The sequence below is a fragment of the Catharus ustulatus genome, chromosome 2 (assembly GCF_009819885.2).
Source record: "Catharus ustulatus isolate bCatUst1 chromosome 2, bCatUst1.pri.v2, whole genome shotgun sequence".
Taxonomy (NCBI): domain Eukaryota; kingdom Metazoa; phylum Chordata; class Aves; order Passeriformes; family Turdidae; genus Catharus; species Catharus ustulatus.
In genome coordinates this window covers 58,756,615-58,779,010 of record NC_046222.1, presented here as the reverse complement: position 1 = coordinate 58,779,010, position 22,396 = coordinate 58,756,615, and the positions used below count along the sequence as shown (strand labels likewise).

Sequence of the window (22,396 nt, the reverse complement as noted above, 5' to 3'; positions counted from 1 at the left end):
GTGATTTTGGAGGATGTATTTTTTTTTAACTTTCAGCATTTCATCATAGGCAGTTTTGAGTCAGTGAAGTGTTTCTAAGCATAAAGGCAAAATGAATACCAATGTTAGAACTGGACAGAAGACTTCACCAGTTTGCAGTTTAATACTGTCAGTAGTCTGGTACTGACTTTTTTCCAAAGCTGATTCTGACTTACAGATGAGACTTTGGTGCTACTGCAGCAATGCCTGGGTTTGCTGTGTACAGGTATAGTGCACTTAGAAGGCCTGGCCATACTGTCTTCAGTGTTTTAGTGTCTTTCCATTGCCCCATAGATCATAGCTTCTATGTTTCTATGCTTTTGTAGGTGTTTTCCCTGTTGATTCCTGCTGAAGCATCATTAAAGTGTTAGAGCTCTAGTTGCATTCCAAAACAATGGATTTTTTTATTTGACATTAGATCAAACCTCCTTCAGTGTCATAAAGTAACACACTTTTTCTGTATAGACTTTATCCTGTGCTTCACAGCTCAAGGAAGATTATAGAAACATTTTAAGAATAACTTTGATGTGGAGAAAATATGGGGGAGAGAAAGATTACGTTCTCTTCCCTAACATACTATTAATGTCCGTTTAGTGTGTATCAGTTTACCTGCTGGACTCTTCAGTTTTCAAATAGGAATAGAGATACAGTTTTAAAAGCAGGTGCACATTTAACTCACATAGCATTTTTAGGTAGATTTAAAAATTAGATTCTGTTCTTAATGATTTGGTTTTCCTTCCTTCATTTAGATACTCTGCCTGCTCATGGAAGATCCAACTTTAGAGATGAAAGGTCTAGTAAAACATATGAAAGGTTACAAAAAAAGTTAAAAGATCGACATGGAACTCAGAAGGATAAGTTAAACAGTCCTCCATCATCTCCTCAGAAATGTCCTTCTCCTACAAGTGAGCCTAATGGACTTACAAAAGGGCAAGATGCAGCTGGTATAAACACAGGTTCTACCAAATGCAAGTCTTTGGGTAAAGGGAAAAGCAATTCCCAGACAGACACAGAAATAGAAGGTAGGTGTTATCAAAAATACTACATATACACACATGTGAATGTATGATGCAAGTCCAGAGTCTGGCTGAACATAACATTTGTAAATGGAACACCACACTTTGGCAGTCTTGAAGTTGAGTAACAGTGCCCTGACTCACATAGTGGAGTTAAGGGTGACCAACGTGCTCATCACATGGGAATGTGGGCCTAAGAGAACAAAAACTACTGGTATGGAGGTCTCCATGTAAATTTGAGAAAATATTACGAGTCACACTTCATGACACTCTTTAAAGAAAAATCTCTGCTTTGTTCGGAGTGCTTGCATTTTAAGAAATCACTGAATATTGATGACCTACTTGATATTGTAAAAAACATGGAAAGAATCTGAATCAGAAAACATACATCCAACTTGATAAAGAATATTTTGTAAAATAGATAATGCTGTTACATAAAATTGATCTATCCCTACCGACTCTCTGTTGAAAGGCCCTTGTAGAAAAAGACTGGTCTTCACATTAGTCCCTGTTTTCTAAGACACTACCATAGGGGGAATGTGCTTATTATTGATATCTTTATTTCACTGGAAAACTTGTGATCTCATAGATGAACTGAATTCACTCAGGCATACAGTCACTATCAAATCTGATGATGTGTCCCTATACAACTTTGAGGTCCCTGCTCTAGTCCTTCAGATTGTGAACATAATGTCAAAGACTTGTCATCAGCCAGGAGTAGTGTTTTCAGAATAAGGAGCTGTAATTGGTGATACTAAGGGAAATAAACCATGATTTTTCTCAATTCTCTGATGTTTGCTTTCAGATAATAATTTTGTGCTGATGTATATTCAATTGCTGTAAACCAAAAGATTTTTGGGGAAAGTACATCTAATCAAAACTGGAAAATCTCAACCTATGAGAGCTGTTTAAAAACATGTGTAGATGATATCCTGTGAAAGCTTTCTACCAAAGGTCACATTTAAGATACAACCTAAAATCAGAAGTTGAGAACTGTTGCTCCAAACTTGAATATTTTTCACTATAGTTCCTGAGTGGCTGTTTACTTTCTGTTCGGCTTCAGTTTACTTAGAGTTTGTTGGTGTTTATCTGTGAGCTAACTTTAACAAGGCACAAATGATGAAATGTACTGTTGTTTACACGTGTTAAAAAAATCATGGTGATGTTTCCTTAGAAGTATTTTATATGAAAAATGGGAAAGTCCACTTTTCAAATTTATTTCAGGAGACATTGGGGAAAATATCATTGGACTGAGACTTACACTTGTCAAACAGAAGGCGGTGACTTAGAGCTGTCATGCTGATGCCTTAAGTTTTAAGTTTTTCTGTTCTGCTTGGGTGTGCTTTTCTGTTGTGCATGGGTGGTGAAGACCAAACAATCCTATTCCAGCTGGGGACTCAAGGACAATTTCTTCAAACTTCAGGCCCTAAGCATAAACAACATGAAAAGAGGAGGGAGGGCAAGCAAGCAAGCAAGAAGGATGAAACTTCATGATTTGAGACTATTAATTGGACAGTTGACTCCTGCATGCAAATGGACTAAAACCTATAAAAATGTGAGATCTTGTGACCAAGCCTTCTTTTGCTTCCATCTTGAAGCCATCTGGGCAGGGCCATGACTGTGGCACTGGTACTGCCAGGGTGTGGCCTTTGAAGATAAAGATCCATTTTATTTCTCTTAACTCTGTCTAGCCTCTGTTCCAGCTCCTCTAGGCATCAATACAAGTCAGAAAACCATTTGATTAGTTTCAACAGCATAAACCGTCTTAGAAACAAAGTTGTAAATAGATTTGATCTATGGTTTTTCAAGAATTTGGTTTTTGGTTTTGGCTTTGTTTTTCTTTTATGTTTGGTTAAAGGCAGGCTAAATTACAGTAATTTCACGACCATAAGGCACACCCCGGGAGTCGGCAAAATTCGCAACTTTGTAGATCATATAAGGCGCACCGGACTACAGGGCGCACTTTTTTTTTGCAGCGAGGCTCCGCCCCCAGCTCACCCCGTGCGGTTGCTGGCCGAGGCCCTGCCTCAACCCGGCAGCCATGGGCCCCCAGGGCCGCCCGGACCCGACAGGGGTGGTGCCACGGGCCCCCTGGCCTGCCTTCACTCGGCAGCCATAGGCCCCCGGACCCGCTTGGACCCAACAGGGGCAGCGCCATGGGCCCCCGGGCCCACCTCCACCCGGCTGCCGTGGCACTTCCGACTCCCCCCACGGCTCACGGCTCACACTTACGGGGTGGCAAATTTCGCAACTTTGTCCATCAGATAAGGCGCACCAGACTATAAGGCGCACTTCTGGGTTCGGGGGAAAATTTTAGTGAAAAGGGTGCACCTTATAGTCGTGAAATTACTGTAATTAAAAATGCATGACCACACTTTCAAAATTGAGTAGCCTGTTTACTTGCACTATTGAGATAATGAATTTAAAGATTATGTGAGAAAAGCAGATAAAATGCTTTCTGTAAGCTATAAATCCTTTATAAAGCTCAGCTATACCTTCAGCTGATAAAAAGCACCTTCGATTGTTTCCCTTGCAATTGAGGAAGGCTAACAGTGTTACCAGTAGGCTTCCAGCTGATGTACAATAACATATTTAAACTACTGTAACTTGTCTGCATCTTCATCCAAAGAGAAATCTGTGGGAAATATCCAAGATCTTAAGTTCTCCAGAGCAGCAGTTGGTTTAAAATTATACATTAATAAATGATAACCAGGCTTTCTGTATTCCATAAAACATAGAAGGGCTTTAGAAATAGTTTTATATTAACAACTTCTTCAAAAGCTTTTTTGGTTTTATGTTGTCCTGGATGAATGCAAGTTAGCAAGATGTTCTACTTTATAAATGCTTTCTTCTGTGTGCAATTGTTGAAGAGCTTTTTTACTGTAAAGTTGCTGCATAGTATTCATGGGTACTTCTCTTCTGCTTTGATTTTATTTTTTAAGAAAAGGATGAAGAAACAAAAGCACTGGAAGCACTTCTTTCTAATATAGCCAAGCCAGTGGTAAGTAACAAAAACTGTCCATAAAATCAGAATATATCTGTTGCTGTTTTGCACAGTCATACCTCCTTTTCTTTCTCTTAAGTTTAAAGGGTCTTTAATTTTCCATGCTAAAGCAAATTCACGTAACTTCCAGTCACTGTGCTGTAAATAAACAAAGCAATTTTTACTGTATTAGCATCTATGAAACTAAAATTGTCTTGATACTCTGCAGAATTCTTCCTGACTCTTCTGTGAATTTCAGTATTAACAGAGTTAATATTTATTACTTAAAAAACAGAGAGAGTTATTTAAAAAACAGAGAGAGAGATTGTAACATTGCCAGTAGCATAATTATGCTGCTTAATGGAATATGATGCTTAACATAATATTATACTGCAGAATCTGTTAAGTCTTAACTGTTCAGGAAGCAATTTTACACACCACATATCTCTAGGCATGAGAGATACCTGGCAAGGTTTTGGAAACATCACCAAAAATGAGGTTTTGTAAAACCTTATTTGCAAAGTAGAGAAAAAATATGACCTATTTATCTTTTGAGAGTTTATGGCAGCTTCAGGGAAGAGACGTAAAATTCACTACAGAAGGTGACTGTCAGCAGTGGACTTCTGACCTACCTGCTTGAAAATTTACCAATTTATTATCAGTTTGTAAAACTAATGTATGTTTTTGTGTAGATACTCTTTAAAGTAGTGTTGCTAAAATCAGCAGTTTTTTGCATTTTAGAGCAGGCCAGTGTTTTTTTCCTTCATTGCCTGGACTTTTCCTGGTCCCAACCTTTCTGTGAAGATTTGCACATCTTTTCCAAAAATCTTCACCACTGAGTCCACCATCTTGCTGGAGTAAAAACAGTCTCTGTTCCCTATCGTAGCATAGTCCATACAACTGAAACTCCTGGAAGAGTTTACCATGGGTTTGTCCAGTCAGTCAGCTACTTCCTCCAATCCTCAGCTACGTACCTTCTTCCCTTCACTTTCCAGGCAACCTTGCCCCACTTTAGTGCCCTAGTCTTGATTCTTCTTTCATATGTTTCTTTACAACCTGATGAGGAGAGGCCAAGAGAACTGGGGGCTGTTTAGCCTGGAGAAGTGAAGGCTCAGAGGGGATCTTATCAATGTATATAGATATCTGCAAGGCAAGTGCACAGAGGATGGAGCCAGGGTCTTTTCAGTGTGCCCAGTGTCAGAACCAGAGGCAATGGGCCTAAACTGAAACACAGGAGGTTCCCACTGAACATCAGGAAACACTTTTGTACTGTGAGAATGTCAACTTTGGCACAACTTGGCCAGAGAGTGTGGAGACTCCCTCTTTGGAGATACTGAAAAGCTGTCTGGACAAGCTGGGTTCTGGGCAAGCTGGCTTTACATGGCCCTGCTTAAACAAGGGAGTTGGACCAGATGACTTCCAGGGGTCCCTTCCAACTTCAGTCATTCTGTGATTCTGTGGTTCTCCAAGTGCTGAGCAGGGATTGTATAGAGGAAGTCCTGAACACTTGGTGTCCTGCTGTGTCCAAGCATCAGGATGGGTTGACATGTCTTCAGTGCCCCTGTGTCATTGATGGCTAAGCAGTATTTAGTTGGGAGCTGTCTGAAACTGGAATGTTAGCAATGACTACATTGCCAAGGGGAGCTCTGAACTCTCTCTGAAATGAGACTGAGAGGAATGGATCAAGGGGTGGGGTCTTGTGCTGTGTTGCTAATGACATAGGGAAAAGCAATGCAGTGCCTGTACTATCATGTTTTCTTTCACTTTGTTCTGCCCTCAACACTCCATGCCTTTTAGAGAAGCACCCTAGTTCCTCTCCCTACCGTGTTCTTGCTTGGACACCATTGCATGTAACTGTGTGCAGCAAGTGATCTCTGCAGGCCTTAGAAGGCATCACAGGCACAGGCATTGGTAGTCTCCTACAGATACAGAGTGTACACAAGGCAAAAAGCCAGGCTTCCAGCAATTGGAGAGGCTTATGCTTTATGAAAACAAGGGACTGTCAGGGCTCTGAGGGGGTGGAAATCTAGCTGATGTTGCAGCTTGGGGGAGTGGGGTGTGATGTGATAGGAGTCTGTGTTGCCTGCTTGGGCCTTGCAGAATTCTGAGCCACACCCAAAGTTTCATCAAGGAAATGTTTTACTCACTTTCCTTCAAATTAACTAGGACTTTTTTTTTTCACACTTTCTCTTTGTGGTTCTCATCAGAAATATTCCTGCAGGTTTTTAGTTAATGTTTTTGTTGAAACGCTTATGAGGATTGTGGTTTCTGATGGATCATCAGTACTCTGTTCCCTGGGTGAACCATGCTGGTGTAGGCTGTACTGGTTGTGGTGGTGGCCATATGATCAGGTGATCATACAGGGTGCTGTCCAGTACAATGTCCTTTGTACCATATCCTACTCAAGAAAACTGGAGTATTGCTCAGAGTATCACCTCTCTGGGGCTGTCCCACGTCTCAATGCCCAGATCCAGGGCATGTACATCTAAATCAGGTGGTGGTCTCTGTCATGTTCCTTCATTTACAAATACTGTTCAGTCCTATGTAGTATGGGATGCATCAATTTTGCTACCTCCAAATTCCTGTTGGATTCTGATTTCCTTGAACTTTTTTCCATATGGATCCCTTATCCTTTCATACATGGCAGTGTTAAGTTGATAACATGATACTGACACCAGATGACCCTTCTACTTAGGGTTCTTGAACTATTTATACCCAGATGTAAATTGGAGTGGTTCTCAGATTGCACCTCGGTGTTTGAGCAAAGTCTTCACCAGCTGTCATGTCTGTTAACCAAATAACAAAGCAAGCAGAAAAGAAGACCTGAAAAGTCAAAAGCCAAATGAAGAATAGTGCAGAAGGCTGAGTATTTAATAAGAGGCAATAAGAGCTCAGAATTTGAGGGTTGGTTATATATCATGTAAATCCTTTGGAGATCATCATACTTTGTGGTTCTGTGTATGTTTGTGGACTTACAGCACGTGATGCACCTCACAGTTAAGTATCTTGGGTTACTGTGAATGAATCCAGATTGCACACACTAAAATTACTCCTTTGTTTGACCCAAATGGCATGTGTAACATATTTAATGAGGAGATTGACTATGGTAAGCTGGATTGCTTATGAAGACATGCCCATCTCTTGTTTCCACAGTGCTGGAGTCTGGCCTAAGTATTACATCTGCTTTGCAGAAGCACCTAGTGCTCAGAGTTGCCACCAGAAGCAATTGCACTTGCTTGCATAAGCATAAAAAGTAATGAGTAATCCCAAGTTTTTTGAAAAAACCACTCCCAAGTGTCTCAGAGCCTGTAATAGTAGTGGATTCTCCTGATCTTAAATCTTGGCTCTTCAAAAATACTTATTTTTTCGTTATGTCACAGAGGCTTTTTTGAAAATATCCTATATATGAAGGAAATGTAATCTGTCAGGTGACAGTTTGGTGTTAGCAGAATATTAGATGAGGTATTGTGAGCAGTTCTGGGCAAAGCAGTAAAGAAAATTAATCAGTAGGAGATAAGGAGAACAGTGAGAATTATCAGATTTTATAGGTGAGGGAAAAGTGAAATGCTAACAGTTTTCAAATGCATGAGAAACAACTGCAAAAGGAAGGGAAGGTCTGATGTTCAACTCCGTGGTGGCTAGGACTAGTAGGCTTAGCTGTTAGTAAAAGGGACACTGCCTGGACACTAAGAGTAAAATTCAACTGTTAAAGTAACTAAACCTAGGAACAGATCATCTTAAAATGTATCTGCTAGTCCTGAAGTACAGTAGGTCCTTGGGGAACCTGCATTTCTTTCCCTCAGGATCTCCTGACACTTGCTGCGACTCAGGATGGTGGGGTAAATATTGTCCAAGAGGGAACTTTATCAGATGCTTCCCATAACTCCAGAGACTTCCAGAAATGCTAGAATTTTACTGCAGTGGTTATAGATAGTGTTGGTCTAATTTGTGATTGCATCAAGATAGTCATGGAATTTTTTTTATCACATTTTAAAGAGAAACTTCAGTGTTTAGTCCTACCAACATTTGACTCCTTTTAGGATATGATATACAGTCCTGTTAGTGCATAACAGTTTAGTGACATTATTTCCAAGACATTGAGGCTCATATAGTGTAATTTTTCTTCCTTTCTGTTTACTATCAATCAGTCATGTCCTCTCTGCTTCGTTCTTGAAGCTGACCTATTCTGTTTTTTAGTTCAGTAGATTATAGCAATTTGAGAGCACCAGTTGTGAAGATAGCTTTTTGATTCTGATACTCTGGTAATAGATTTTCAAAGGCAATTATTCCCAAAATAGACATACACTATGGTTATATTGTAAAACTAGTCATTTCATATAATGAAATGTGCTTTGAGTTCACTTATAAATGATTGGAAACAGTAGGTGGGTGCAACATATAAACCACAATAGCAGATGTGCAATACTTATGAACAGCCACAAATTTTTAGGCATTCTTCTATGACAGATCCTAAAAATTTGTAATCACCTGCATGCACCTGTGCACTCACCTACAAAAACATGAACATCCTCAGCTCCTTGCAGCACACATGGTACTGAGGCAGTGCCCATTCTTTTGGGGTTGTGGGTGCCTCTAGTCATGCGTCTCCTTTGAAGATGTAGCTGCTTCAGTAGCTTTGTGTGTGACTGCATTGTTCCATAGAATCTGTTGTTCCCTACAAACTGCTAATCCACAGGCCATTGAGAAAGCTCTCCACTAGGTCACATGCACTCACTTGAGTTGCAGATCCATGCCTGCTGCACCCCAAAATGCTGTTGCACCAGGTGGGGTGCAGCTATTCACAGCGTCTGTCAGGACTGGATGGAGGCAGCAGTAGTTGGCAGGGCAATTTCTCACACTGTCAGGCCAGGTTTTGAACATTGCTCTGTTCCATTCCAGCATCTCTTGCCCACCCCCCGTTACAAATTTTCATGCTACTTCTACACTTCTAAAGCTGATGACTTCTGTGTTTCAGGAGTCTCCATTTAACACCCCTGTGTTTCCATTTAACACCCCTGAGGGTCACTGCCTTTAGCATGATTAGTCTGCTGGGGCCTCTTTTTGGATAGTTGGAGGTTATACTCCTATTTCTACCACACCAACTGTTCTTATGCAGGTCTTTTTGCAATGGTTGGGGTGCTCAGGCAAGCACCATCACAGAAATTCTCCAGGATATTGTCCCTATGTGTATGTACATGGACCTTGTGAACATGCCTAGAAGGTGTTAAAAAAGTCATAGTACCAGCAGTTTCCAAGGAAAAGGTGCCAGAAGCCTGGTTTAATGAAGTGCCTGATGTCCCAGGATGTGCTTTACCATCCCTGTGCCTGGCCAACGCTCTGGTCCATGTTTCAGCAGCCCACTGGGTGGCGTTCGGTACCAACAGGTGTCTCTGCCCTCTGCCTAGCACTGCATTTTCCTCATGGCATTCCTTGCATTTCCAACCTGATTTCATCTGTAAAAACTAGTTAGTAGGTAGCATATCAGTAGAAATACTCGGATTTGCTAATATATATGATTTTTCTTTCATCCTTTGTGGCAAAGTAACATTTATATACAATAGCATTTAAATGGCAGAGGTCTCAAAATTTTGTGTTTCTACAGGTATCGGATATTCAGGCAAGAACAGCACTGCTGATGTGGTCCCCTCCATCCAGTGATTCTGGAGAAGACACAGACAAGAATGACATACCAGAGGTTTATACTTATGAAGTGATGATTTCAAGTACTGGAAAAGATGGAAAGTACAAAACTGTGTACATGTAGGTGGTGGCTGTTTTTATTTAATCACTGGTGCATTGAAATATGTGGCTTAAAACCTCATTTTAAATCTGCTTGTTGTCCAGAAAGTTAAATAATTAGCAGTTTTGTGTCATTTCTGTTTTGAAATTAGCTACCTTTTTCAGTAGAATTAATTTCATTTTATTACTGAAGTCTGTGCCATCAACTGGAATTTAAAGATTTTGTTCTTACATGTTGGAGGTATATTTTAATACCACTTTTACTGTATTTCAACCAGCTCTACTAGACACTGTGAGTTCTCAAATAGTGAGACATACATTTAGTGAGAAAAATAAATTGGATTTACTGCTTTTTATGTCAGCACATGCTCTTCCCCTCAGTAAGGTTATCCCTCACTGAAATTGATCCTGGTAAGAGACAGTCTTATGATATGAAAAAAGAAAAAAGCAAATTCACAGAGAACACAGCTCACAGCAGCAGCAAAGCAAACAAAACTCTTCAATTGTTTAATTCCTAACACAGTGGTTTTCAGTCCATTTTTTTGCAATCTGGAGAAATATGACAGTAAAATATAGAATTAAGGGTACAGAGTTCTCTGTTAGTTTTAAACCTTTGTATCTAACTAGTTTGTCTTAGTCATCTTCCATGGATTTCATGTAACTGCAAGCTGAGTATCCCTATCCAAGAAACTAGAAACAGAGAAATTACCTTTGCTGAGATAAACTGATGTCAGCAAAAGCAGACAAATAGATGTTATTTTGGTGCCTTTTCTGTTTCCTAGACTCTAACGAGTAGGTATGTGCCGTCATGTACAGTTTTAGATAATTATTTTGCAAGGCTGGACTGAGCTGCTGTAGGCTCCAGTACTTCAGTGGGTTTTTCTTTTAATAATAACATAGATGCATACACATGCAGGTTTCTTACTAAGTAGAGAAAAAAAACAATTGCTACTCCTTAGAAAGCGGCAAACAAAAAAGCGCCCTAAAACCACCAGAGCGAAAGAACAGGAATAACACAAGAAGCCTCTAAAATTCAGAGATAAATGCATTTACACATTGCTGTATTTAGCAAAAGACAAACTTTTCGCAAATACATTTCATAGAAGATGTGTTGATGTATACAATGCATGTCTTTTTTTATAAATATATGGAATTCTGAAACAATCTTTAAAACAAACTTGTATCTCTTTCCAGTGGAGAAGAAAATAAAGTTACTGTAAATGATCTCAGGCCAGCAACTGATTACCATGCAAAGTGAGTATCTCACTTTCTCTTCATTAAATTCAGTAGAAATGTTTTAAAAGCTTCATTGTGTGACTGCCTGAGTCTTCAGAGATGGTCTTAGTCACTTCTCATCCTCTTTTGAGTCACAGTCAACATTTTTGACTAAGCTGACCACTCAGTCCATTTTGGACAACATAAGACAAGATGGGTGCATATTCATCCTATATTCATGCTCTTTCCTTTATGCTAACACAGTCACCTTTTTCTGTCCTTGGACCAAGGCACAGATGCTGCTTTTCAATTTTCCACAAGCAGCAGAGGAAAATACCTTGCACTGGAAAATGCTTCCTGCTTGGCCTACTGAAGTCATATCATGCTACTTTTGCTTTGGTCCGGTACAGCAGTGAACCTGTCCCCATCAGCATGACAAAATGTGCCCCCAGCTCAGTATAATTCTACCCTTCTAGCAGAATTGACTACTTCACTAGTTCAGAAGAAATAGCATAGGATTGGGAAGATGTGGTTAGATATTGTTCTTCCCTCTTTTTTTAAATATTGGAGGTTCATCTGGAGCTGTACTTGGTAAGGGATGCAAAGACTAAGGCCTTCTTATGTCAACCAGAAACAAAGGTCAGAGAAAGCATATCCTCCCAGACTAACATAACTGACCAACTGATAACTATGGATGAGGAAGAGGCTGAGGTACTCAATAACCTTTTTGCCTTAGTCTTCACTGGCAGCCTCTCTTCTCACACCTCTCCAGTGGATGGACAGCAGGACAGGGACTGAGGGAGGATTAGATATATGGAAGAAGTTTTTTGCACTGAGGGTAGTGAAACACTGGAACAGTTTGCCCAGAGAGATGGTGGATGGCCCATCCTGTGAAACCATACAGGGAAAGATTGGCCAGGTTGGCTCTAAGCAGCCTGATCTAGTTGAAGATGTCTCTGTTTATTGTAGGGAAGTTCGGACAAGGTGACCTTTAAAAGTCTCTTCCAACCCAAACTACTCCGTGATTCTTGGTTTTAAAAAATAGTGGGAATACAGCAGTTTACCAGTAAATAACATTGTGAAGGCAGAAATTAGGGCCTCCTTAAAAGAAGTGCCTTTTCAGGAGGTAATGACAAGTGTAGAGTACCTTCTTAGACATTACATGACTGAATGTCCTGCCTCTCTTGACTGTGTGGAGAACCACAAGATCCCTGTGTACTGACCAAGGGAAGCAATTTAGAGGCAGCTGATAGGAAGCACAGGGAACAGAAGTGTGTCAGAGTATGGGTCCCGGTTTACAATGTTTTATCTCCTTCCACATTGGGTTTAGGATAGGATTTGCCTTGTACAAAAGCCTTTTTGGTATTTGCTCAAGTGGGAGAGCTAGGTTTCCAGTCCTTGGTATGAAGGGGTCTACACCTCCCAGAGCTGTTTTCCAGAGTATTGTCCTGGTTGTCAAACTGAAAGCAAAAGAGGGTCTGTTCTTATCACAGCCCTCATTTAATTTGAGCTCCTGTGTTGCCTGGAGCACAAGGTGAGGAGAAAGATGAATGGTAAGTTGGCTCTAAGCTCTTTGATATGAAAGTGTTTGCCTGTGATTTTGTTCCTATTTTTAGTAGCATTTATATATTTTATCTAACAAGGTTGAAGTTGAAAATTCATGGAGCATAAGGGTCGGTGCCTAGAATTCTCTTTTTCTGTCTAAACCCTGTTCTATCTGCTTAATTCTGGTAGCTGTAGGCAACACATGGGAATCGGTGACTTGACCATCCAAGCTCTTCCTTCTGCCAGTATGAACACTGCACAAAATCAACTAAGACTGGAACAACTCAACCACCAAGATAATTGACATATTAATTACAAATTAATGTTTGTAATTGTATGCAAGCACAAACAATTTTGTGTTGAACTTTAGTCACTGTTTGAATGCCTTCTCTGTTTATGAAATCTATAAAACCAAATTTCCTGTGATTTGCCGTTCATGCATCAAAAATATATCAGGATTTTTATATCTTCTTAAGCTGGCAACACATATCTTATATTGGGAAGGGTTTTTTGGAGAGTTCTGGTTTTGGGGTTTTTTTTCAAAGGAACAGATTAATCAGAACAAAGTAATGTGCTATTGACCCATATAAGAGGCAAGGCATAGCTGCACAGCTTAGGGGGCAGGGGGAGGCCAGATGATTATCATGTATTTCCTTTTGGAGACAACTCTTCTGAAAAACAAGTCCTTTGAGACAGAAGGAGAATTCACTGTTTTGAAGTATGTGGAGAGCTAATTCATAGCCTTACTAAAGGAAAGGACAAGGTGAACACACTCAGCAGGACACTTACTTGAGTGCAGAGGATACTCTGGAAATACATCAACAACTTCATTGTGCTCTTCTGACGAAAGCACTTGCAGAAGAATTATTCATAATATAAGTTTATATCTCTACAACAGATAATGAGCCTGGAAAATGCTACCATTATTTTCCAACCAAAGTACAGCTAATAACAGACATATTTCAAATATAATTGTAAGACTAAAGCCAAATGATGGTAATGATGTACATCTGAAGTAAAGGACTCCTTTCTTATTGATTCTATTGACCAAGATGTTTCCCCCAGTTAGTTATTTATAACAGTAAGATTTTAATAATAAAGCAGCAAGGCAGCAGTTTAATCCAAATGCTGACTTTTCTTTGGAAACTATACAGATTTTGAAGGAAAATGTTATTGACTCTCTTCCCCTTTAGAGTCCAAGTAGAATGCAACTGTGTAAAGGGGAGTCCTTCAGAAGCAGAGAGTTTTACCACAGCAAGCTGTGAACCTGATGCTCCAAATCTGCCCAGGATAACTAATCGGACCAAAAATTCTCTTACTCTTCAGTGGAAGGTAAGGATTGCTTCACAACTGTTAAAGTAAATATTTTAAACTCTTCAAAGTTGTTGTGGATTTATCAGTAAAATTCCAGTTCATTGAAACTGAAAATTTTTGTCAAACCTATTCATTTCAGTCACAGTTCCCTGACTGGAAATAGATTTACTGGGTTAAATGTGGGCTTGAGTAAGAAGAGAAGGATTCACAGAAAAGCAAGGGGTCTTTCAAGGTAAAATTACTGAGTTCAGTACCCAATGCATTTCAAGGACTAAATTAGAAAAAAAAGTCATAAACATGAAACAAGCATTCATTGTATGGCGACTGAACTAGGACTGTCCTGGCAACTGAAACAATCATATAAGGGGAGCATTACTTGTCTTCTACTATTCTTCTCATGGTTTGGCCCATACATGCATTTTCTAAGTGGTCTTGTATCCAGTTAGAATTCTAATTTTCTTGTTTTCCTGTTACAGGCATCTTGTGATAATGGTTCCAAAATCCACAGTTACCTTTTAGAATGGGATGAAGTAAGCAAGTTATTCTATTGTATTTTTAATCCTCTATTTTTTTAAGTAGCTGTATGTTACTGTGCACATCAAGTTGTGTGAAAATGCTTAGAGGCATGTGACAAATATGTAATTCCTGAAGCAATTATTAAAATACAGTTACTGCTTCTCAGGGGATATAGAATTAAAGGATCTTAATTGCTTGATTCTGCCACTCTTCATAGTGGCTTTTTCACTTGTTGTCCAATACTGTGTTCAAGAGCTCACAGTGTCAGCTGACACGGAAGGGTCATTTTCCTGTAAGTCTTTTTTTTTAATAAGTGGGTGGATCAGCTGTGGCCCTGGAACAATCAGCTATCCTGAGAGGGCAGAGTTGCATGGCTTTTATTCTTTCAGCCCCAATGAACTGGGAAATGGAAAGGAAGGAAAAAAGCTGCTAATTTAATACAAAGTGTCATATGCTACTGCCTCACCATATGGAGATTCTTGAGTTATATTTAATTTCAAAAAAGGATTTTACTTCATGTTTGTGTGTACTTTAATTGATGGATGCATATGTAATAAGGTGAATAATATTATTAACTTATTACTTTTTAGGGAAAAGGAAATGGAGAGTTTTGCCAGTGTTATTACGGTCAACAGAAGCAGTACAGGATCACTAAACTATCACCAGCAATGGGGTACACCTTTAGGCTAGCAGCCAAAAATGACATGGGAATGAGGTAAATACTATTGCATACATAAATATGGAATGCATATGCATGCATGTGTGTGCTACTTTAGGAAAAACTTATGGTGGCATTTAAAGAAAAAGGTCTTCAAATGGTCTGAAATGGAATATAGAATATACAGTATTTCAGTTGGAAGGAACCTACAGTGATCATCAAATCCAACTGCTTAGTTAACTCACACTATGTGATTGGATTATTCTTTTTGCAGGTAGCCTGTGTGCCAGGATATTGTCGCTTCATCTAAGGTTACCCTGGGAAATAAACAGAATATGACATTACCATATCAATTAATTCTTTGGAAGTTCTAGAGCTTATTATAAATGCTTAGGATATGTGGTTCATGCTTTTAATTACTACTTTTCAGATGTTATAGGGCACCAAACTTTGTTTTCAATTTTTGAATGAATGACATGTGATTTCAGTGGAGAATATAAGTAAGAACTTGAAAACAATGTTTTGTGAAGTTATGCTTGCATCATTGGGTGCATTAGTTCTTGAGTGTGCTTTGTCATCAGGCAAAGCAGATGCACCTTGCTAACAGTCAGACTACAAGAGCTCATCTCCTCTACAGCGGGCTCCTGGTGTCCACACTACCTAGCAATACTTGGACTTTGAGGTCCTGTGGGGCATAAAAATAGTGTTTTCCTCACCATCAGCATAAAATTGCTTTTTGTGTTTGTCTTTATAATTCAAATATTATGAACATTGTGCTGCAGCTCACTAAAGTGGTGTTTTTATAGCAGGAAATAGAGGATGTGTGTTTTATAGCATGGAATAGAGGATGTGTGTTTTGTGTCCTGTATCTGGCAGAAGTCAGTGCTTGAAGCAAGTGCCTGCTTGGCCAGTGTTAAAGAACAGTGTAAAGAGTAGGCAGCCAGAGCCAGGGTCATAATTCATGCTGGGCAAAAGGAATCTTCTGCAGACTAGTATGTGAAAAATACAGCTGGATCAGGAGATCTGAGGCATGTTTGGGAGGCTTTGGAGAGTACTCAGGCAATGATTGCATAAAGTGCCTGTTCCTGTGTCTTTCCTTAAGCATCTGCTTTGTGCTACTGTCAGAGGACACTGCAGTAGACTAGAATGACTTTTGGTATGCTCCAATAGTCTTTATTACATTACTACCTTCTGGATGGTGTTCCTGGAATTAATGATTCTCTTGAGTTGCTCCTGGACTTTGTCTTGATGAGATTCAGTTGGAACTGTTAAAAATAAAGACAGGGAGGGAGCTGGCAGTTAAACAGGGTCCAGTGCTTGGGCTGTCTTCCTGTTCCCCTTTTACATTGGAGTGTAAATGTACCCTCTAGGAATAGCTGCACATATTACAGATTCCTCCAGCATAAGCTTTGAAGACACTGATCAGTTAAGTACCCTTCTTAAACTAATCACACTGAATAGATTTTTAAATCAATATTTCATAGCCTTGTGAAGATGTGCTTTATTGTCTTTATGGTATTATTTAATTAAGAAGTCTGTTGAAATAATATTTATTAGTGTAGAGTGCCTGTTTATCCCTTATGAAGAGTGTTGAGAACATTAGGCATCTGGAGACAGAATTTTGTCTAAATAATTTTACTGAAAAGAACAGATATTTTATCTCTGAGTTACTAATTTTTAAATTTAATTCTAACCTACATGAAACAGTGGTTAAAGAAAACTTGAAAAATAAAATCTATTTTCAAAAATAGATAGTACTGTACTTCTGAGGGAGTTGTTTAATAGTCATTCAAATATGGCTATGGCTGGAACTCTTAGTTTATTTCAGTGTATTTCGGAGTGGTTCAAGCAAGTTTAGGGATTAAATCTTTTTAAGATGTGGGTTTTTTACCTTATATCTACTTGTAAGTTGACTCCTTCAATAGTTTGTTTTGAAAAGAGTTACACATACTATTTGTAGCTAACCTTTCTTCAAGCTGCTGATCTTCTTTTAGTAAATATAGTGTAGATATCACTTTCTCTCCATTCCAGAAATTTTCTTGCTTGTGACTTCTTACAAGAAAAAAATTACTGTTCCCACAAATTTGGAAGTTTTCTCTTGTTTTTTACTTTTTCCCTTCTTACTTCACATCTCTTTGACAGTCCTCGCAAACAATATGTCTGTTTTCTGTGCTATCAACACTCTTGATAATGTGTTGTCTGTAAGATTTTTTCCTTTAAGTGCCAAAAATACCTCAATGCAGACCAAAATTTATAACGTGTGCATTGCTATAATATAGGTTGAGTAAGAGAGAAAGTGAAATTGAGTTATTATTTTATTGAGATTTTTCAGGCAAGTCAGGGTCAAAATACATGAGAAATTTAACTGGTATATTTCTTTAAGCGATACAGAGGATTTTATTTTTAGGACTTTCTGATGCTCATTTAGGCAATCCTTAGCTTTTAAATTAAAATTACATCTTTGACATTAGTTTTATATGGTTAAAAAAACTAGACTAGCTTTAGGCTTGTAAGTCATTCTTCAGATCTGATGTAAAGCAGCAAAACCAGGTGGGGCTTCTTAGTCTAGATGGATGCATATCAGACTATCTGTGCAAGCACAGTACCTGTTCACTGACTTTTGCATCCCTCTGTTTCACAGTAGCTCTTCTTATGTAATTTGTTTGTATTTTCACCATAAGGTGTATCTAATCTAAATCAGATAAGGATAACAGTTATGTTAGAAGATTCACTGGTATACACTCTGCTTCTTCTGCAATAAGACTTTCATTTTATCAACTCTTAAAGTAACTCACCATTAAATGAGGCTATTCTATTATTTTCTGAATCTCTAGAGAAACTAGTACTTCAAAGTAAGCTCAGAACACATAAGCAAAGTTTTTTTGAGGTCTTGCCATAAATGCTTTTATGCCTTCATGTTTTCACTTTGAAAAGGAAGGGTGGTTTTAGGGTATTATTGCATATAGAGCTTTAGTGTTTTAGAATACTGAGATAATATGAAAAAACAAAACGGTTTTGGTTAGCAAAACATTGTAATTATATCATACAAAGGAATCTTTCAATTATGAACATCTTAACCTTGTTCAGATATTTTGTTACTGACAGACTCACGGGCTAGTTAAGTTGTTTGTATGTAACAGCTTGCAATTTCCCATTGCGCATATCTCCAAGAAACTGTCATAGCTGTGTTTAGTAAGAATTTTGGTTTTTAGCTATTAATTGTTGTGTCTAGTTAGTTTACATACTGTCTGTTTTAAACAGTGATTTTAGTGAAGAAGTCCTGTATCATACCTCAGGCACTGCCCCAACCACACCAGCAAGTCCTTTGCTGATTAATGCTGGAGTTACTTGGTTATCCCTTCAATGGACAAAACCCTCAGGAACACCATCAGATGAAGGAATCTCATATATATTAGAGATGGAGGATGAGAACTCAGTAAGTTTAGAATACTTATTCTCAATATGTTTGATACATTATTGTATTAGTGTAGCAATTATTATTGTGCTAGAATATTCTACAAGGAATTGTATTTTCTGAAATTAAGCTAATGACTTGTCATTGCTGTGACCAGGCCACCTAGCTTTCTTCTTTTAATTGTATTTAGTATTATTAAACCCCATTTCTGCAAATTGCTTATAACTTTGTGAATTTTTGCGTGCAAGTTAAGCCATATAAGAGCTGGATCAAAGCAATTGCATCATGAAGTGTGGTCCCTCCAGATGTCATTTCAGACTAACAACATTTGTCTTAAAATCAGTACTGTTTTACTCTTTGAAAGTTTTAGATAAAATTTCCAGTGACACTGTATATGATTTTCTTACTGATCTTTTCTCCTCTCTTGATTGGAAAATGATTAATGAATTCACACCTCTTAAAAAAAAAGTCTTGACGCAATGAAGATGCATTTATTACTTTGTCCAAGAAGCATAATAATTACAGTTTGAAACAACTAATTTATTTGTATGAAGTATGTTAGATCCTCTGGTCTGCAAAGATAATGTTTCAAATAATCCTATTTAATTCTGCAGGGATACGGTTTCAAGCCAAAATATGATGGTGACGATCTTACCTACACGGTGAAGAATTTGAGGCGTAGTACAAAGTATAAATTTAGGGTAAGAATTTTTTCGTGTGTTTGGGCACCAGACTAGTTTGAGATTGATTCAGAAGTGGGGAGGGCCTTTTTTAAGGAAAACTGAATTTGATGCCAGTTTCTTACAGTTTCAATCTCTTAAAACTGTTGACTGAGCACCTGCATTATTGTTTCTGCAAAAGCAATAAGAACCTCTGCAAGGGTATAACACAGTTGCAGGTATCCTGAAATTCCAAGTCTTAAGTACATGTTCTTAACAGTTGGGTTTTTTTATTTGGCTGGTTTGTTTCAGTGACATGGGTGATATTACTTAGTGTAGCTATGGGTTCTTTGATAGTAAATACAGTGAAGGTGTTAGGGTAAGGAGCGGCCTTGATAAAAAAAACATTAGTAAGTCATCCATATTACCATGGTGCTGAGCCTGTTTTAATAAACTTGAGGGCTGAACTTTTAGTTCAGAAAGAAGTCTGGGCTAACTATGAGCTTTTGGGTGTGGTTAAAAGGTAGAAAGAAGCATACTGCCCATGGGAAGATGATCAAATAGCCATCAAGGACTACAAGAACTTTGCCAGGACACGCGGAGTTTGAAGTCAGGAAGGCTTAGGATCAGCTGGAACTGAAACTGGCCAAAGATGACAAGAATGACATAAAATGCTTCTTCAGATACGTGAGAAGTAGAAGCACAGGGAAGACATACAGAAGCCATTCCTAAACAGGGCAAAGAGGCAACTTACTAATAATGCCAATAAAGCAGAGGTTCTCAATATCTTCTTTGCCTCTGCCTTACCAGCATAACTGGACCCCATATCACAGAATAAGGTAGCTGTGACAAGGCTGGGGTTTGGTCTCTTGGAAGAGATCAGTCCACTTCTGGATGTTAAGAGGAATCCCTGACATTGCCAGAAGATCCCTGTCTATAACATTTGAAATGTAATGCAGATCAAGGGATATCCCTGATGTCTGGAAGAGGGGGAATATAATGAGGAGCTCAAAAGAAGACCCAGGGAACTATAGGCCCATTAATCTTACTTCAGTCACTGGAAAAGAAATGGAAAAGTCTTCCTTGGAAGTACTACAAGCCAAACAAAGCAGTCCAAGTTGGGAATAGCCTACACCAAAAGTAAATAATGGCTGACTAGCCTGATCATATCCTACCCAAGGCAACACTTCGAGTTGGTCCAAGGAAATCTGTGGATGTTCTTTACGTGAACTTTAGCAAGCACTCAGTAGTTTCCCACTGCCTTCTCCCTGGCCAAAGACAGACTGGGTAGGTGGTATGTGAGATGAGTAGAAAACTGGCCAACAGGCCCCACTCAGAGGGTGGTGATCAATGGTTTCTAGTCAGACTGGCAGCCTGTCTGAATTAGGAACTCCTAGGGATAGGAGGCTGCATGCTGCTCATTTTCACAGCTGATCTTGATGATGGGATTGAAAGCACCCTCACCAAGTTTGCGGGTGACAGACACAGAGTGTTCAGATGAACACATCAGAAGGCAAAACTACCTTACAGAAACACCTGGACAGGATAGAAGAGTGAGGTGGCAAAAACGCCATGAAGTTTAACAAAGACAAGTGCCAAGTTCTGCACCTGGGCAGGAACAACCAAGGAGGCCACTATAGGCTAGGAGCAGCCTTGCTGAAAGGGACCTTCAGGCAGACTGGATCCTGGACTGACTCGGCAGTGGCGTTGCTAGCAGAGATAAGGTATCTTCCCTGTATTCAGCTTGTGTCAGATCACACTTGGAGAACTGTGTCCAGTTCTGATCCACACAATTCACAAAATACAGGCAGAGTGGGAGTTGGTCCAAAGGATGGTCACAAAAATTATAAAAGGGCTGGAGAACATGCCTTATAATGCAAGTCTAAAGAAATTGCATATTTTCTCACTGGAGAAGGCTCAGAGAGATGTCATCACAGTTTGCCAGTACTTAAAGCCTGACTGCAGAGAGGAGAGAGGTTCTCCCTTCACAAGGAGCCACCTGGAGATTACAAGGGGCAAGAGTTACAAGGTGCACTGGAAGGGGTTTCACCTTGCTATAGGAAAGAAATTTTCCACAGTGAGATCAAATAATCACTGGAACAACCTCCCCAGAAATGTGGTGGAGTCCCCATCACTGGATGATTTCAAGATATGACTGGAGAGGATGTTAGATAATCTCATCTAGGCTCACTTTGCCATGAAGGGTTGGACCAGATGATCTTAGCCCTTCCAGCCTGGGCTATTCTATAGTCTCTATTTTTCTAGTTGCTTGAGTTTTGGAACAAAGCTAAAGACATGTCCTACAGTACGAATCACAGAATCATTTAGGTTGGAAAAGACCTATAGGATCAAGCCCAACTCTTAACCCAACACTAAACCATATCCCTAAGCAACATAATCTGCAAATCTGTGAAATACCTCCAGGGGTGGTGACTCAACCACTTCCCTGGGCAGCCTTGCCAATGCTTGACTGCTCTTTCTGTGAAGGAATTTTTCCTAATGTTCAGTTTAAACTTCCCCTGGTGCAACTTGAGGCACAGTCAGAATAACCTCATCCGTCTGCAAGTGAAAAATGTTGATAGCTCTCATCATGCATGCACCTAAAATAGCATTTCTTAACGAAGAATTGGGAACTGTTGAAGGACAGCTTCTCCTTGCAATATGAATGGCAATAGTTTAAGGGTTGATTGATTTGTTTTGAGTTAACACTAAAGCATGTAAGTATTCCTTTTCAGATGATATTTTGCACTTCTTAATATCATTTTGTTGGGTTTTTTGCATAACTTAGTATTTAAATAATTTAAAAGACATGTTTCTAGCACTATTACAGCTACACACGAACTAAAGAATAGCTCATTGTCTTGAAACTAGCTTTTGCAGGACATGATCATAGTCTTCCTTTGAAAGTAATACTGCATATTAATCATACTCGTTACTAGTAAATGTATAGTTACTTAAACATCCTAAGTTTCTCATTAAAATAAACTCCAATGTTTATATCCTATTTTTATTAGCAAAACAATAAACAGAAGTCTCTGTTCGCTCATTCATGGAGCATAAAGGAGAAACAAATGTTATGTTAATCAGGTCTTTAATTTTTATTATACGGGGAAAGACTTAATTAGTAGTAATATTCCTTAAGGCTTTTGAAAGAAGCTTTATAACCATTCGAAACCTTATTATAATACGTAAATGCTAACTGCCTGTTTAACTTCATTTGTAAGGGCACAAAGACAACCAGATGATTATTAATCTTGTAAACTCTATCAGGAGACTTAATGTCTGAGAGACATGTTAGCTTGCATTTCCTCTTCTCAG

The 22,396-nt window shown here is 39.0% G+C and overlaps 1 protein-coding gene across 6 annotated transcripts in view; it reads left to right on the top strand.

The window, feature by feature from the left end:
• Positions 1-22,396, top strand: part of FNDC3A (fibronectin type III domain containing 3A) — a 118,302-nt gene that overhangs the window by 74,925 nt on the left and 20,981 nt on the right. For all 6 annotated transcript variants that reach the window (XM_033052039.2, XM_033052038.1, XM_033052040.2 and 3 more), the window contains 9 exons: positions 768-1,040; positions 3,977-4,035; positions 9,620-9,777; positions 10,951-11,010; positions 13,710-13,848; positions 14,307-14,360; positions 14,937-15,061; positions 18,266-18,440; positions 19,034-19,120. In XM_033052039.2, coding sequence (XP_032907930.1) covers positions 768-1,040; positions 3,977-4,035; positions 9,620-9,777; positions 10,951-11,010; positions 13,710-13,848; positions 14,307-14,360; positions 14,937-15,061; positions 18,266-18,440; positions 19,034-19,120 — 1,130 coding nt within the window. The remainder of the gene's footprint in view (positions 1-767; positions 1,041-3,976; positions 4,036-9,619; positions 9,778-10,950; positions 11,011-13,709; positions 13,849-14,306; positions 14,361-14,936; positions 15,062-18,265; positions 18,441-19,033; positions 19,121-22,396) is intronic.